Source organism: Chiloscyllium punctatum, chromosome 16, assembly GCF_047496795.1.
Source record: "Chiloscyllium punctatum isolate Juve2018m chromosome 16, sChiPun1.3, whole genome shotgun sequence".
Lineage (NCBI taxonomy): Eukaryota > Metazoa > Chordata > Chondrichthyes > Orectolobiformes > Hemiscylliidae > Chiloscyllium > Chiloscyllium punctatum.
In genome coordinates this window covers 34678983-34697502 of record NC_092754.1, presented here as the reverse complement: position 1 = coordinate 34697502, position 18520 = coordinate 34678983, and the positions used below count along the sequence as shown (strand labels likewise).

General features: G+C 39.4%; 1 protein-coding gene across 8 annotated transcripts in view; it reads right to left on the bottom strand.

Moving 5' to 3' along the window:
- disp3 (dispatched RND transporter family member 3) overlaps positions 1-18520 on the bottom strand; it is a 507963-nt gene that overhangs the window by 65365 nt on the left and 424078 nt on the right. For all 8 annotated transcript variants that reach the window (XM_072586713.1, XM_072586711.1, XM_072586710.1 and 5 more), the window contains one exon: positions 18304-18465. In XM_072586713.1, the coding sequence (XP_072442814.1) occupies positions 18304-18465 (162 nt within the window). The remainder of the gene's footprint in view (positions 1-18303; positions 18466-18520) is intronic.

Below are 18520 nucleotides of genomic sequence, written 5' to 3'. Positions count from 1 at the left end.
GAATACAATTTCAATTGAAAGGTGAAATGGTTCTAGAGACATTTCCATCTTCTTTGTTTCCAGTCATGAATATTTGAAGTCTAAATTAGGAATCATGAATGGCCTGGATTGCACTGGAGATGGTTTTCAACCATGAACAGCTGTAATGTGAAACTGTCAGAAACAATTCACTTCTGACTCTCAGTGATCATCAGTCGAGTGCATCTTCATCCCGTGTCTCTAAAATATGCTTGTTTCTACATTTCTCTCTACCTCTTACTCCACTTGACTGGATTTAGTTTCCAGGAAGAATAAGAAATTTCTGAAAAGATTCCAACAATAAAATCCTATACTTTTAGAGTTTGGGATCTATCTTTTCAAAACAATCTACGCAACCTGAAATGCAGAATTTGTTACAATGTTAGTAAGGTTGTAACCCTCTATTGGGTGAAATGATATTTCTCTCTCTAGGTATGACCATAATATCATTAGGGAGGGATTTCTGAGACTTTGACCCAGTGACATTGAAAGAATGAGAATACATTTCTAAGTCAGGATGGTGAGTGGCTTAGAGGATAACTTGCAGCTGGTGGTGTTCTTATATGCCTATGCATTTCTCCTTCTAGGTGGAAGTCTTCATCAGTTGGGAAGGTGCAGTCTAAAGAGACCAGGTGAATGTCTGCAGTGTATCTTGTAGATACATAACACTGCTACTGAGCATCAATGATGGAGTGAGTGAATTTTTGGGTATGTAGTGCCAATCAAGTGGCTTGCTCAGTCTTTGGAAGGTGTCAAGCCTCTTGAATGTTGTTGGATCTGCACTTATCGAGGTAAGTGGTGTGTATTCATCACTTTCCTTGCTTGTGCCTTGTTCAGGTAATATGTTTTTCAACCTCATTCTTTTGCCTTCTCCCTGTAACTCTTGATCCCCTTACCAATCAATAAACTTTCTATCTATCTCTGTCTTAAATACACTCAATGACTTGGCTTCCACAGCCTGCTGCAGCAATGATTTCCACAGATTAACCACCCTCTTGCTGAAGAAATTCCTCCTCATCTCAGTTCTAAAGGCAAGGCACTCTGAGGTTGTGCCAGCAGGTACGAGTCTGTCCAACTGTTGGAAAGCCTTCTCCATGTCGACTTGATTCAGGCCTCTCAGTATTCTGTAAATTTCAATCAGATCTCCCCTCACCCTTCTAAACTCTGAGTATAGACCCAGAGTCCTCAACTGCTCCTCATATGACAAGCCATTCACCCTGTGATCATTCATGTAAGCCTGCTCTGGACTCGTTTCAACGCCAGCACATCCCTCCTTTTACAGGGGCACCGTCTTCTGGGTGATAAAGGTTTTCCTCACATTTCCTCCAAACCTTCTGCCCTTACCTTAAATCTATACCACCTGGTCATTGATCCCTCCATCAAGGCGAAAAAAGTTTCTTCCTGTCTCCCCTTTATTTGCCCCTCATTATTTTATACATCTTAATCCAGTCCCCTCTTACTCTTATCTGCTTTAAGGATATAATCCCAATATGTCCAATTTTTCTTTATAACTGAAACTCTCCAGCCTAGGCGACAACCTGGTTAACCTCCTCAGCACCTTCTCTTATTCTATCACATCCCTCCTATAATGTGGATTCCAGAACTGACACTGTAATCTAGCTGCAGTCTAAACAATGTTTCATATCTGGATTACAGAACCATTTGTAAATCAAGCTCAAAGGTCTTACCCATGTCTTAATCTATCCCAACTCGTATCATCTTATGCTCACCCACTCCGACGGCCTACTATAGACCCATATGAACACATGTACTCAGATGGCCCCATATCCTACAGGCAAAACCCTTTCAAACTTCTTTGTCCTCAAATACTAGATACCTATTTACCATGATTGTAATTTTAGGCTCAAAAACAATATCTTCAAACCAAACAATTAAGAGTTCATTGTTAAGCGTTAACAGGACATGACAATGAATATAGAGTCATAGAGATGTACAGCATGGAAATAGATCCTTCAGTCCAACTTGTCATGCATGCCGACCAGATAATCTAACTTCATCTAGTCCATTTGTCAGCACTTGGCCTATGTCCCTCTAAACCCTTCCTATTCATATGCTCATCCAGATGCCTTTTAAATGCTGCAGTTGTACCAGCCTCCAATACTTCCTCTGGCAGTCCATTCCAAGCATGCACCACCCTCTGTGTGAAAAAGTTGCCCCTTAGGTCTCTTTTATATCTTTCTCATCTCACCCTAAACCCAAGCCCTCTAGTTCTGTACTCCCTCACCCCAGGGAAAAAGACCTTATCTATTTATCCTATCCATCCCCTCATGATTTTATAAACCTCTATAAGGTCACCTCTCAGCCTCCAATGTTCCAGGGAAAGCAGCCTCAGCTTATTAAGTCTCTCCCTATAGCTCAAATCCTTCAACCCGGCAAAATCCTTGTAAATTTTTTCTGAACCCTTTCAAGTTTCACAACATCCTTCCAATAGGAGGGAGACCAGAATTGCGCACAATATTCCAAAAGTGGCCTAACCAACACCCTGTACAGATGCAACATGACCTCCCAAGTCCTATTTCAATACTCTGACCAATAAAGGCAAGCGTACCAAATGCCTTCTTCACTATCCTATCTTCCTGCAACTCTACTTTCAAGGAACTATGAACCTGCACTCCAAGGTCTCTTTGTTCAGCAACACTTCCTAGGACCTTACCATTAAGTGTATAAGTTGTTGTGGTTCTGTTCGCCGAGCTGGGAATTTGTGTTGCAAACGTTCGTCCCCTGTCTAGGTGACATCCTCAGTGCTTGGGAGCCTCATGTGAAGTGCTTCTGTGATGTTTCCTCCGGCATTTATAGTGGCTTGTCTCTGCCGCTTCCGGTTGTCAGTTCCAGCTGTCCACTGCAGTGGTCGGTATATTGGGTCCAGGTCGATGTGTTTGTTGATAGAATCTGTGGATGAGTGCCATGCCTCTAGGAATTCCCTGGCTGTTCTCTGTTTGGCTTGCCCTATAATAGTACTACTATTATGTTTGCTTATATTAGATTTGCTTTATATTAAAGCACATGGGTCTTATATTCATTTTAATCAGACCTTAAAGAACGAGTTAGGTACTTCCAGCCAAACAATGCAAGGGCCTGATGTGCAGTGAGAATTTTATAGGAAGACATGGCAGCCAAGCTGTAATAGGATTGCCCCACAATGAAATGAATGACAGGTGGTTAACTTTTAGACAATGTTTGGAGAATACTATGAGATCTTCAATATCTACTCGGATCTACATGGAGATGACATTAAAAACAGCTATTGGGTTAATCCTTCATCTGACAATGCAGAGTTAAGTGTATTACACCAAGGTAACAAGCTACACAGTTCTGAAATTTAACCTACAAACATTTTGATGCAAAGGCAAGAATGAAAGCATGTTATAACAATCACATATTAGAAGGATCCATTAATAAAATAACAATTGCTACACTAATTTACATACCAGTAGTTTGCAGTCACATTAGAAATCCCCTCCATACTGAGAATTCCTAATCTTGATCCAGTTGTAAAAAACCCAACATAACAGGATACTTTTTACAAGGGGCTGGGAGAATGAATCTACCCTGTACAGTCATGCTAGTAATGATAAAGACCTGTGATTACATTGTTTTTCTAGGCTTTGGGCTGGACAGCAACTTGTAGCAGAGAGAGATTGAATAATTCAATGACGAATATCAGTTCTTGAGATTTGGCATATTGGGTTTTTATTCCAGATGAAGTACTGGTCTATCAAGAAGAATATTTAAATTGAGCTAGGAAATAACAAGGAATAGTGAAAGATACAAAATGAACAGTTATAAGTTATATCTTACAGGGCATTTTAACAAGCAGTTAAATTGTGAACATTCTATTCAGCTGCTTATATAACATTATACAATACTTTACAAAATTATGATGAGAGAAGTCACATAAATATAAATAAAATAATTAAGACCATAAAACTCTGTTATCTCGGTCTCTAGTCTCTCCTCTTAGCTGAAAACTCTTCCCCATGTCCACTTTATCCAGACCTCTCAATATTCTGTAAGTCTTAATGAGTTATCCCTCCTTCTATACTCCATTGAGTACAGATCCAGAGTCCTCAACAGCCCGTCGTATGATAAAGTCTTCATTCCATAGATCACTCTTGTAAATCCATGCTGAACCCTTTGCAAGGCCAACACATCCTTCCTCAGATACAGGGACCAAAACTGATCACAGTATTCTAATCTACAGCTTGTATTTGCATAACACCTTTTCATATTGTTGTGCCTGCCGCAGTGTGTTTAACTCATACCTGACAAAGAAGCTGCAAGTTGACTCTTAACAATAGTAAACCATAATATTTATTTATTTAACATTATTGATATTATAATAACAAAATACTCTACAAACTAACAATTTACACTATAAATGTAACTAAATATCTTATGCCTTAACTTAGCTCTGGATCATTATATACCACCACACAAATCTTGATCTTGATCCACATGGTGATGGTCATCTGGCTTTCTCCCAGTGGTCCCTGGGATGTCTTCTCTTCTTGGTAGTTGGTCTTGAATTACTGCTCCTGAGGGTGGTGTTGTAGCATTATTATACTTAGAAGTCTTTGCTCTCTTTTGGTACAGTCTTCGATGTTCACCAATAGATAAATCAGAGCTTGATTACTCTGATCGATCGGATCCAATCATGTGTTGACATGTCAATGGCAGGGTAGTCCTTGGGCATCCATTCCTGGAGGTGTTGGGAGCACATAGGTCAGGTAGCTAAGGGTGTGAGGTGCCCCTGTGTCTGGTAAACAACTCGACGTTTCCGATTGTCCTGGGAATGGCACTCAGGATTGTTGTTTGCAGCTGCTGTGTCAGTTGTATACTATCTGTCTGTAAGTGCAGCCTGTCTGGATTCTGCAGCTTGTTTATTTTAGAGTCTCTGATCACAGTTACTTTTGGCCAAGGCTTGTCTGAATTTCCCAGCATCTTCATTTATTGTCCTTTTTTTCCTTAAGTCAATCGCTTTGAGTGGCCCGTCTGGTCACAATTAGATTATATTAGATTAGATTAGATTAGATTACAGTGTGGAAACAGGCCCTTCGGCCCAACAAGTCCACACCGACCCGCCAAAGCGCAACCCACCCATACCCCTACATTTACCCCTTACCTAACACAACGGGAAATTTAGCATAGCCAATTCACCTGACCTGCACATCTTTGGACTGTGGGAGGAAACCGGAGCACCCGGAGGAAACCCACGCAGACACGGGGAGAACGTGCAAACTCCACACAGTCAGTCGCCTGAAGCGGGAATTGAACCCGGGTCTCTGGCGCTGTGAGGCAGCAGTGTTAACCACAATATGAACATCCTGAGGGTCTTTAAGAGTTGGAAAGATTAAGAAGCAAAAATCCATGTGGGCAAAGTCTTAGATTGCTCCAATGGCTGAATTTTCCTGGTCCTGTCGAGGCAGCATTACATGTAGAGAGGTGTGGTATTTTTCATCAACCTGTTCAGTGGTGCAATTGCACAATTCTGGTACAGATGGACTTGAGTCTTGGTCTCCTGGCTCAGAGAGTGGGGTACTCCCACTGCACCATGATAGCCATCATGTCAAGAGGTAATAAATGGGAAGCAAGGGTGTTACCATGGATTCTCCCATTTTCCTCCTCCTGGCGATATTTCCCACTGAGCTGTGGATTGGCTGCCAACTCCGTGGAGTCAATTTATATGTGAAGGCCCCAACAGAGTTTACTTTTCGATATTTTCCATTCAACACTTGGATTTGCAACAGCATGTGGGATTTAAACCCAGACCTCCTGGCCTAGACGTAGGCTTCTGATTGAGCTGACACTATTGAGAATCTGACTACCTGTTTAACAGAACAGTACTAGTGGAAGTGGTCAATTAGAATGTCACTTTTGGCACTATTTCAATACCTATCTCAGTGCTGGCAAGTTTGGCCTGGGCTCTGACATTAGGGCCCTAAACCACACAAAAAGTTTTTGAAGGTTTGAAGATGAACAGCAAACAAAAACAGATTTGAGAAGGGATTGACATGGTTGCAGGTTCTGCCATTAATGATGGAAGTAAAGGAAGGACAATACACCAGGAGTTGGAAATTGTGTATAGCTCCTTTACTGAAGGATAAAACAGCAGTATAATGGTATCATATGCTCCATGAAATGCACAGGTCATCCAAAATTAGATCACCAACCTCATTTCAAAAAGGTTCATGAATTGACTCCTGCCATACTTCTGCAGGCTGCTCATTCAATTAAGTTAATTCTGGCTTGAACCCAAGTTAAATTGAGGAAGGGGAATGGATATGGCTGACGGAAGTGGTTGAGAGTTTCATGAAAATATAGATTCATTTCTGAGGACCTCTGTAAATACTGACATGCTCCCAAGATCTATACAAATACTGCCAGACTTAGAGTCATAGAGATGTACAGCATGAAAACAGACCCTTCGGTCCAACTCGTCCAACCCGACCAGATTTCCCAACCCAATCTAGCCCCACATGCTAGCAAGCAGCCTGTGTCCCTCCAAAACCTTTCATATAACCATCCAGATGCCTTTTAAACATTGCAATTGTACTGGCCCCCACCACTTCCTCTGGAAGCTCATTCGATACACGGACCACCCTCTGCATGAAAAAGTTGACCCTTAGGTCTCTTTTATATCTTTCTCCTCTCACCCTAAACCAAAGCCCTCTAGTTCTGGACTCCCCGACCCCAAGGAAAAGACCTTGTCTATTTACCCTATCCATGCCCCTCATGATTTTATAAACCTCTACAAGGTCACCTCTCAGCCTTTGACGCTCCAGGGAAAACAGCTCTAGCCTATTCAACCTCTTCCTAAAGCTCAAATCCTCCAACCCTGGCAACATCCTTGTAAATGTTTTCTGAACCCTTTCAAGTCTCACAACATTCTTCAGATTGGAAGGAGACCAGAATTGCACACAATATTCCAAATGTGGCCTAACCGATGTTCTGCATAGCCGCAATTTGACCTTCCAACTCCTGTACTCAATACTCTGACCAATAAAGGAAAGCATACCAAATGCCTTCTTCACTATCCTACCTACCTGTGACTCTACTTTCAAGGAGCTATGAACCTGCACTTCTTTGAATGCATTATACTAGCCAATGAAAGGTCTTATGAGTGACTGAAAGAAAAAACAGCATTTATTACAGAAAAAGATAGTTTTTTTTTAAAAAAAGCTTACTTTGTTTGGCTAAGTATGAGTTGTGTCAAGTTTTTGGAGGATTTTTCACCATGACACCCAGTGTGTTTTCTTGCTGCATCTTATCAAACTCGATTCATTGACTACCTGCCCAACCCTATGATGTTCCTGCTATTGGTTCCAGCTTCATCTTACCAGGTTCTGTTTCCAGAACAGCCACTGCCCAGAAAACAAATTAATCAGCATTCTTTGCAGCTGTGCCATCTTTAAAACCCTGTTGTACTGCCAGCCAAGAAATGTAAATCCAGAGCTATCCTGCATGGCTCCTGACATTTGCCTTGGATATAGCAGATAGGAAAAAATTGTGTTATGCTTTGTGGGAACTGGAGGTCCTGCTGTACAGGGTGGTGTACTGGTAGCACTTCCTCTTCTCACAGACCAGATGAGGCCACAACATCAGACCATGCCAGCCTGGTCAGAGGTCGTCACACAGGTTAGACCTATCTCAGCTGGAGGAATATCCAGTAGGTAGAATCCAATATCCTTCTTAACTTTGCTAGCTTCAGTGCCATCACCTTCTTTCTTATATCTCAAAGTTACTCCATGTTTGGTCCTGTATCACACTCCCACCAAAGATCATGCTCTAGTCCTCATGATTGTATGCAATACCTCCCCTCATACACTGTCTTCTCAGACCCTGACAGAACTAACCTTGCATTCCCTCAGCTCTGCCTACTCACTTACACAGGAAACCTCTGTCAGTCTCTTGTAATTCCTGTCTCTCTCTATTTCTAGGATAAACCCAGTTTCCAATAAGGAAATTAAAGCGGGCTGCCTGACATTTGGCTCCCACCTCTTATTCAGAGAGCATCTTGGCTCTGACCTGTCTTGAGCAGCTGAGCGACCATGTCCAAATCTCTGGACTGGTATAAGAGTGCTGCCCTTGACTCATCGTCCCTGGGGTTGCTAAGTGAAAGCCATACTCCTCATCTTTCAAGGCCTGTTGACAGTTCATGACAAACTTCCTACCTTCGTGCCTGTGCTAAATGGCACATACAGAAATAATATAAACCTGGTATCTCTGGCTGAAGTGAAAAGTGCACAAAGGCATGGTAAGAAATGCAAGGCAGGAATGCTATGAATTTTCAAATTTATGGGCTTAATGCAGGAAAGTTCAACTAGTGTAGATAGTAGCATACGTTTGACAGTACAGACTTGATGTGTCAAGGAGCCTCTACTATGTAGTATGATTCTATGACCATCCAGGCCCAGAATGAATAAGCTCTACGAAAGAAAGTGAAGAGACCGAAGATGCAGCCTGGCACATTCCATTATCTTGTTGTGTATCTCTGAGCTCATGGTGTTTTTGCTGTAGCATTACAATGATTATTGATTGTATAGCACAAGGTACTGCACAGAATTGCAGGAGCATCCTGTAAGTTGATCAGAGATATGCCTTGAGGGTTCTTAGAGATTGTGGATATGGGATGCATTTGGCCAGCATCCATGGAGGGTGCCCTGAGATGTTGATGCCCCGTGTCAACGGAGCAAACATTGAGCTAAAGTCACCAGTATCTGCTCCAATTTCCATGTTGAGATTTCTCAACATCTAGTTTCTTTGGTGTATTTGATAAGATAGGAAACCAAATATTAATGGGGGTGAGTTGGCCATAAACAATGCATTCAATGATCAATAATCCTCTCCAACTGACAACTCACTACTGCTTTGTGAGAAACTCAGCATGCTGCCTATCAAACGTATACAAGGTGCTCTATATGTCTTGGCAGGCCTCGCCAGACCTATCGCATGATTCTACCACTGATCTCCCCAGAGCCCATGTCGCTTGTAACCCTCTAACCTTCAGTTAAAGAAATTTCCAGTCAACATATTAACTAAAAATTTACTCATAAGATGTTTCAAGGCACAGTGATTTTGCACATGTGTATGACAAGAAATCTGATTACTTCTGAGATCGAAAGACTCCTCGTAAAAACTATCAGCTGCAATGCTGCCTGATTCACTCAATCTATTTTCTGTTGTTGCAACTCTCCACATGCAACTTTTACTTCACTGGAGCATTCCCAGCAGAGTAAGGAATATTACAACTGGAGGACAGGCTGCGGAAGTTGGGAAATTCTCAGGTCGTGCTCTGGAGAGTAAAAAATTCACATGTCTGAACTGGAACATCAGTATCACGTAATGAGTTCCTTCAAAGTTCTCTTTCAACAACAGCAAGACTTCTTTGTTTTGCAGCTGTTTAACTTGATTATGTTATTTCATTTTAAAGCTTAGTAAAAAGAAAATAATAAAATGCCCAATATTGTTAGCTGTGTTTAGGAAAATCATGTTTTTGCATGATTCACCGATTACAAAATTTGGGCCGGTTTCACCAATTCCCACAAGAGTATAGTCCTCGAAAGAACAGCTCCAATAATAGAGATGTGCTCTGATTTGTTTTATTTACACACTTCATACCTCATTTCAATTCTCTCTCAGAATCTTTCTAGTGCTATTGTATATACTGCACAGGGCAAGTAATTTACATAAAATAAAGATTGAGGTGACATATTCTGTTCATCGCTCACTCTCAGGCTGTTTGCCATGGTTTTATTATGTATAAATTCTGGGTTGCAATGCATTAGGAAAACAGCTTCACTTTCAGAGGCTGAATTTAATCAGAAGTCTGGAAGCATCAGAGTCGATAGCTACACTAAAATCACATTTGCACAATCTCAACAACACATTCATAAGAGACAAACATACAAATACAAAATAAAGAGTACTGGAGAAATGATCAAACGTGTCATGCATTTTAGACAAAGTTGAGGCTGGTGCTCACCGAAAGTGTACAGTGAGACAAACTACTAACAAACACGTTAAAACATTTATGAAATTCCACAACATCTATTGTAATAAAGTATAAGTGTCAGCTCAGCTGACTGATAGCACTCCACCTCTGGACCAGCAGATTGTGCATTCAATCTGCAGTTAGGCTTGAGCACATTATCAAGTCTGGCACTGCAGTGCAGCACTGAGGCAGTACTGGCTGACGAGACGCCAAATGAACACTCTGTCTGACAGCAGTTTGAAGTAAGATTTTCTGCAACATCCCTTCAAGGATCAAGGAGCTCCCCAGCTGCAGATATGAGAAAAATTTAATTCTTCCATCAGTCATCCCAGTTTTATTGTTTCTGGGATCCTGTTTGCAAACTTCCTGAAACATTTGTCTAAAAATACTGACGTTATCTCATGAACAATACTTTGTCAGAGAAACATTGCGCTTATTTATTTGGAACATGATAAGGTGATGGTTTTGAAAGGGTTAAAGTTGCAGATTGCATTACTTTCCACCCAATCTGAAACTTTCATCCAATTTTGAATGGGAGTATCAGAGAATGGCTCCGAAGCACAAATACGACAGATGTATAATTTATGTTTCTCAAGAGACTTCACAACTATACTGAAGTAGCTAATGTGACATGTAACTAATTCATGCTAAGAGAAAAGCCTCTTCTTATTAAGACTCCCAAGCAATTGTTCCACTGCCACTGTAACCAATTATGCATTCAATCCAGTCAAGCAAGGAGAAGTAGTTGCAGAATCCTTCTCCCTACAAATATCACAGTTATTTTATTTTTAAACAGGTTAAATCCTTCTAAATATTGCTATCAGAAATTTATGTAAACAGTATGGTATGATGATTACTCACATTACACAGTCTAGTTTCAAGGGTTGCATTTAATAATACTCCTTCTGACCTTCAACTTCACATCCAATGGTCTCTCCAATTATAACTTTTCACATTCCTTTGCCATATAACACATCACCCATAAATTTGCTTTGTTTTCTCTTTTCAAATGCTCCTTGGTATTAGGGAGTTTAAAATTAAAATGAAATGAGAAATTATAACTTTTATATTGATAGGATTTTATCATAAGTTCCTTCGATGAGTTGAACTGAAACTTGCAAACATCAGTACTTAAGTTTTGCAAAGCCGAATGTGGCTCAGATATTAGTTTTTATCTAGAAACAATGAAAAGGTTAACTTGCTTGGATCACTTCTTCTTCCGAAAGTATCTCCTTTTTCCAATCTTTCCTGTTCTACAAATGCTGTCTTTTCCCCAGATTTAGTTCCACAGTATCAACTGCATGCACTAGTCCAAAAACTCAATTAATGATGTGTATGTCCATGGGAAGAATGCAACAGAAATTACTCCCTCCTTATCCAACAGCACTGTCATGCCTCACTGGAGTGTGCACTAGAATCAAGCCCCGCTATTCTCAGAGTCATCATAAAAATTAAAGATTTTATAAAATTATGCACAAATCCCCAATTTACCTGTCTTTATTGAAGCAGGATGACAAAACATGAACCAAGTTTTCATAGCTAACAAGAATGACAATTAATACAAATTAATAGATTTTAGTTACAGATAAACAGTTATGACCCTTTGATACATAACACTACTCATTTAAACTCTAACGCCCTTATAAAATTCCCCTTACAGACATATATAGACAAACATTGGTGTTGTGCGTGGAGGGAAAACTGGGAAGGCAAAACTGGGAAGGCACTCCGGTAAACACTTGGACTTGTTGAAATTATCCTTTTCACTTGCCAGAACTTCTTGTTCCTCATCTCTCTTCTCCAAGGTATTTTAACTTACTTGCAGAAGACACAGAGTGAATGATTCAAAACTTATAAAGTCTCTGACATTTTTGTTGAAAGGAGCAGCTTAGACCAACTGGCGAGGGAAAATACACTGGCTTTCTTCAGGCTTTAGGTCACCAACAATGGGTCTCAACTTCAAAGATCAATCAGCTATTTGTTGCCAGCTGAATCGTACTTTTGTTATGACACAGGGTAAACCCTCCTGCTTAATTTAAAACCAGCAACACAGAAAAGATTCATCCCTTTCAGTGATCTGTAAAATATCGAGTGGCCAAGAACTACTTAAAGTAAAAATTAACAACTTTATTTCTTAAAGTATAACAGAGAATAATTAACTAACAACTATTCACAAGTTCTTACTCTAACCTATCTTTTATCTACCCTTCTATAATACCAATCCAATCAAACTTCCAATTAAGATTTACAAAACAACACTTTTTATCTCAAAACCAGACAGTTTTCATTCTTCTATTTAGATCTTCCTGTATCATCTTTTCTTCTTTTTAGGAATTTCTGCATCACATATTACTGATCGAAAACGTACCTTTTAAGAAAGCTATTTTTCACGCAGTCTGTTACCTGCTAGGGCTTGGCAGTTCTCCTCTCACCTGTTCAATTTTCCGTGGTCTTATACTCCCAAAGCATCAGATTGTGTCTTTGGCTTTTAAGATTGTCAATATACTCAATTCAAACTGGATTGGAGGTTGGTATTTTTCGGGGTAAAATTTAACTGATTGGCTGCATTTGAATTTGTTTTTGTCTCTAGGTAATGAGCTAATCGAATTGTTCAACCAAGTGTTACATCGCTACCTTATTGAAAACACTTGGTGCTATGTCTGGTAGTTCTGCTGCTTTTAATGCTCTTAAAAGGTATGGTTCACCCACATCTTTATAAACGCCTCCATTAAGAAAAAAAATGAACTATCGTAATGAAAAGATGGCTTCATATTTTTTCTCTACTTTTAAAACGCATTCCCCTAACATACAGATAACCTTAAGATAAGTTTACCTTAACTTCTTCCCATAAACCTGTACATATATATAACATTAAATAAAGACAAATCTCATCTAAACAGTCAGTTAAATCCATGATAATGCATTTGCAATTACATTCTTCCAACCCACAACAAGTATGATTTTTAAATTAAGAGTCTGAAACATAAGACTCCAACAAAATAGTCTCATATTCTTGTCTTCAAAGCTTTCTAAGAATATAAACAGGTTGTGGTCAGTGGACACAACTATCTCCAACACATTGTTCGTGACATACACATTAAAATATTGTAAGGCCAGTACCAAACTCAATAGTTATTTTTCGATTGTGAAGTATTTCCTCTGGTGGATGTTGATCTTCTTCAAAAAGTAACCAACTGGCAGTACAATCCCATCCTCATCTTCCTGTAGGAGTACAGCTCCAACTTCAATGTCACTAGCATCGATGGCGACTTTTAAAAGGTTTTGAAAAGATTGGTGTAACTAAAACTGGTTTGGTGGTTAGTATCAATTTCAAATGGTCGAATGCTTCCTGGCATGGTTCTGTCCACGGAAATTTTGTGTTCTTCTTCAGTAAATCAGTTAACGATGCCACAACACTGCTGAAGTTTAGAACAAAGTTTCGATAGAATCTGCTGAGTCCTAAGAATCGAAGCACCTCTTTCTTCGAGGTTGGTCATAGAAATTCCTCGATGGCCTTTGTCTTTACATTCCATGGGGTCAACCTTCCATGACCGATGTTATGTCCCAAGAACGTCACCTCTGCTTTCGAAAATTCTGTTTTATTTAAATTTATCACCAGTTTTGCTTTTCATAGTCGTTCAAAGAATTCTGCCAACTGTACCATGTGATCTTTCCAGGACGTATTAAAGATCACTGCATCGTTCAAATAGACGCACAGTTTGTTAACCCAGCCACAAGTCTGTTCATGAGTCTTTGGAATGTGGCGGGTCCATTCTTCATTCCAAAGGCATTACTTTAAACTGATGTAGCCCATTTGGGGTTACAAATGCAGAAATTTCTTTGCCATTTCTGATAAAGGTACCTGCCAGTAACCACGCATTAAGTCCAACTTAGTGATATAACTGGCTTGTCCGACTTTCTTGATACAGTCCTCCAATCTAGAAATTGGATATGAGTTTGATTTTGTAATGGTGTTGACCTTCTGATAATCCACGCAGAATCACTGAGTCCCATCCGGTTTGGGAACTAAGACGATTGGCGAACTCCATTCTCTCTGGCTTGGTTTGATGATGTTCTCGTCGAGCATGGCCTCCACCTCTTTCTGGCCCTGTCTGGTTTTGAAAGGATTAAGCCGACAGGAGTGTTGTTTTATTGGAATGGTATTCCCTATATCTACTTCATGTATAATAGCATTAGTCCTCCCCGTGTGATTCTAGCATATGTCCTTGCACTGCAGTAACAAATCTTTCAACTACGTTCTATGCTCCTGAGATAGATAGCTTGCTAATCTATCCCACTTTTAAAGGACTTCTTCATTTTGTTAATCTATTTTGATTTGATTAGATTAGATCTGGATTTGATTCCTCACTCTGTGGGGCAATAGCTAACACCTGTTTCTCCAGTTCTTTCTCTCTAATATAATACAGATTCAACACGAGAACATGACACACTCGATACCTTTTTTTTCCTATCTGGCATCTTTACTAAATAGTTCACCTGCCTCAATGTTTTCTCAATTTGATAAGTACCACTAATCCTGACTTTGAAGGGATCTCCTACCACTGGTAACAGTTCTAACATGCTATCCCCTCGGGAAAATATCTGAGTCTGCCAACTGCTTCATTCTATACTGAGCTCTCTTTAGGTGGCGTTTAGCTAACTCACCTACTCAGTTTAATTGCTCCCTCACCTCCAATACATAATCTAAGTGTGAGATTTCCAACTTTAGTCCTGTCAATTTTTCTTTAATCAATTTCAAAGGGTCTCTCACTTCATGACCAAATATTAACTCAAAGGGAGTAAACTGAGTAGATTTGTTTGGGGCATCTCTAATGGCAAGCAATATGAATGGGATGCCTTTATCCCAATCATTCGGGTAATCCTGACAGTATGCTCTCAACATGATCTTCAAGATCTGGTGCCACTTTTCTAAAGCTCCCTGGGATTCAGGATGATATGCACTGGACTTAAAGGGCTGTATATGTAAGCTATCCATAATCTCCTTAAGCAGCCTCGCAGTAAAATTTGACCCTTGGTCTGACTGAATCTTTCTGGGTAGCCCATACCATGTGAAGAAAACTATTAACTCCTCTACTACTCATTTTGCCTTGATACTCCGTAACGTAGTTGCCTCTGAAAATCTGGTTGACACATCCATTGTAGTTACAAATACCGGTTCCCTCCCGCTTAATTTAAAACCAGCAACACAGAAAAGATTTATCCTATTTGTTACCTATTTGAACTATTTAAAATAAAATATGAACAACTTTATTTCTTAAAGTATAACAGAGAACAATTAACTAACAACTATTAACAAGTCACTACTCTAACCTATCTTTTACCTTCCCTTCTATAATACCAGTCCGATAAAACTCCCAATTAAGATTTACAAAATAACACTTCTTATCTCAAAAACCAGGCAGCTTTCAGTTCTTCTATTTGGATCTTCCTATGTCTTCTTTTCTTCTTTTTAGGAATTTCTGTGTCACAGGTTACTGATCAAAAAGATATCTTTTAAGAGAGCTATTTTTCACACAGTCTGTTAGCTGCTGGGGCTTGGCAGTTCTCCTCTCAAATGTTCAATTTTCCCTGCTCTTATACCTCCCTAAAGCATTGTATTGTGTTATTGGCTTTTAAGATTGTCAATATACTAAATTCAAACTTGATTGGAAATTGGTATTTTTCAGGGTAGAATTTAAACTGAATGGCCGAATTTGAATTTGTTCTTGTCTTCAGGCGACGAGCTAATTGAGTTGTTTGACCAAGTGTAATATTGTTACCTTATTGAGAACACTTGGTGCTATGTCTGGTAGTTCTGCTGCTTTTAACTCTCTGAAATGGTATAGTTCACCCACATCTTCATAACACCTTAACACAGCATTGCCTTTTCATCTGAAACTGAACCTTCCCATTGACTAAATAAAGAAATATAAACAGCAATTACAATAAGCTTCAAAAAAATGCAGCAATCCTTCCCACAATCTTTAGTGGTTAAGATAGTTCTTTTCCCATTTCAGTCCATAATCAAACATACAGAAAAAAGGTTTAGACTTTAAACCTACACACTCATGCTGCATACTTGCACACACACACAATTTCCAAAAGGGTCACAGTAAGTAGCAGTAGTAGCCTCAACTTACATTTACCTCACCTTCCAAATCAATTACACTCAAGTTGCCATCCTAGCTAGGATCATTTATTAAGTACTGAGTATTGTTGGTGTGGCTCTGTTCCAGACTGGACTTTGCATTTACTACATGATCCATGGGGAGAAATTTCTGATAGGTTCAACCTTCAGCAAATTACTTATTATAAATATGGTGCCACTTTCAACCCTATTTTCTGTTGACATTTTCAAGTGGAAACATTTTGTCATTACTGCAGACTTCTGTTCTTAATTAATCAGAAATATTTCAGACAAGATAAAACACTTGTTTAATTTAGTAAATAGAAATCAAATTTTCTGTACTCAGGTAGCAATCATGTCAGTCACTATTAACAGCAGTTTTGAAAAATAATGGTGGCACCACTCTAAAAAGATGAAATCATGCATTAGAATTTAGAAAAACTAACAGATATATGATGTAACACAATCAGTATATTCAATACATATTAACAGTGTGTTGCGATTTGTTCAACTTCAATGATGGTATGCTGAAGCTTGTGTGGTCATCAGCAATATGTGTGTATCTAACCTAAACCAGATCTGATGAGTCCCAACCAACTAATGATAAATTTGATCTCTGCTCACTTGCAGCTTGAATGGGGTAATACATTTAGTGTTTTTCAGATATGAATTAATAATACTGTATAAGACATATTCTGTTACATGCTGTCATGTATCATCTCCTTTGTGCAAGTTAAAGCAGCAGTTTCTGAATTTCAGGTTGAGATCCAATTTCACGGCAGGTTGGCTTTGACTTGTGCCACTTTGGTATATTGACTGCAATTGTATTCTGGGATTATAAACTCAAATTGGGGTTAACTGCAAAGGCTTTGAAAGAACATAAAATTGGCTCATTCACAGAAAGCAATCACATGCAGACAAATCAGGGATAAATTATTCTTTTCCCCTTATATTTTTAGTTTGCCTTTTGTTTCAGCATTGCAGAACTGTACACTAGTAACTGCAATTTGGCATATTTCTTTCTGGAGATTACAGATGCAAAGTGTGCTGAAGATAAACAAATGTGGCAACCTTTTTCTGCCTTTATTTCAGGTCTGGCTTTTCTTCTTGCAGCTGCTTCAAGTTAAATGGAAGGCTCCAAAGTTTTCCAGAAAAGGTTCCACCCATTTTCAAAATGCTTTTTGTTACCATTGGAAACAGCTGCTTGCCAGCTTGCTGAGCGATAGACCATTATCACAGTTACAGACCCAACCCCATGCTATGCTAAAATGGAAAAATTTAGAGCTTAGTTTGTGGCACTACAGAACCAGAGAACCAGGTGAGTTTGCTATTTTTGAGATTCTCTGGATTTCTGCAGCAATGCTCCTGGCATTCGTCAAGATGGCTGTATGTTACTTGCAAGATATGTCATGGACATATTGCTTTGACATGTGGCTATCAAAAGTTACCAACAAGCTGGTTGACCTCTCAGTTTCTTGCAGCTCCCTCGGGGATTGATGGTTGCAACTTTCTTTCACTTTGAAGATGCACATGTGAGAACATTTATTCTCAGCATCTGTTTACAAAATGATCATATCTCTAACTTATTTTCCATCAAAATCCTTGAGATTACAACTTTTATATGGACTCAACACATAAATACTGTGGAATAAGCTGGTTAATTTGGCTGTCACTATCGCGTACAGACCTCAGGAGGTCTGCATGGAAGAAAACAAAACTAGTGGGAACAAATTACTGCAGATGGTGAAATCTCTACTGAAAAAAAAAACAAATGCTGGAGATGACAGTGGCTCAGACAGCATCCATAGAGAGAGAGCAAACTAACGTTCTGAGTCTAGATTACTCTACTGATGAAGATGTCACCTAGACTTGAAACGTTTGCTTGCTCTCTCCATAAAATTTGCAGGAACACTGGTTCCAAGTCACCTATCATTCTGATTTGGAAATACATCAGCGTTCTTTGATTGTTGCTGTGTCAAATTTCCTCCACCACAGGGAAGGATGCAGTTCAAGATACCTTTCCACCATGACCTTTTTAAGAGCAATTAATGATGGGGAATAAATGCATGAACTATCAGTGACATGCACATGTATGACTGAATTTTTAAAAAAGTGGTACTAGTTAATGATGGATGCATGACTTTACCTGAGCATGTGATGCAGGAAATGCCCTCTGCACTGAGATTATACTTAAGATCGAGGAGGACCTGAATGTTGGTATCAGGACTGAACAGCAAAGGTGCTCTGCTGGCAGCTCGCAGTTGGGTTGCAAATCCTATGGACATCACCAGGGTAATGATATAAAGGCCTGAAAGAATGAAAAATAGAACAAAGAAATGTGCTTTTTTGATTAGAAAATAATA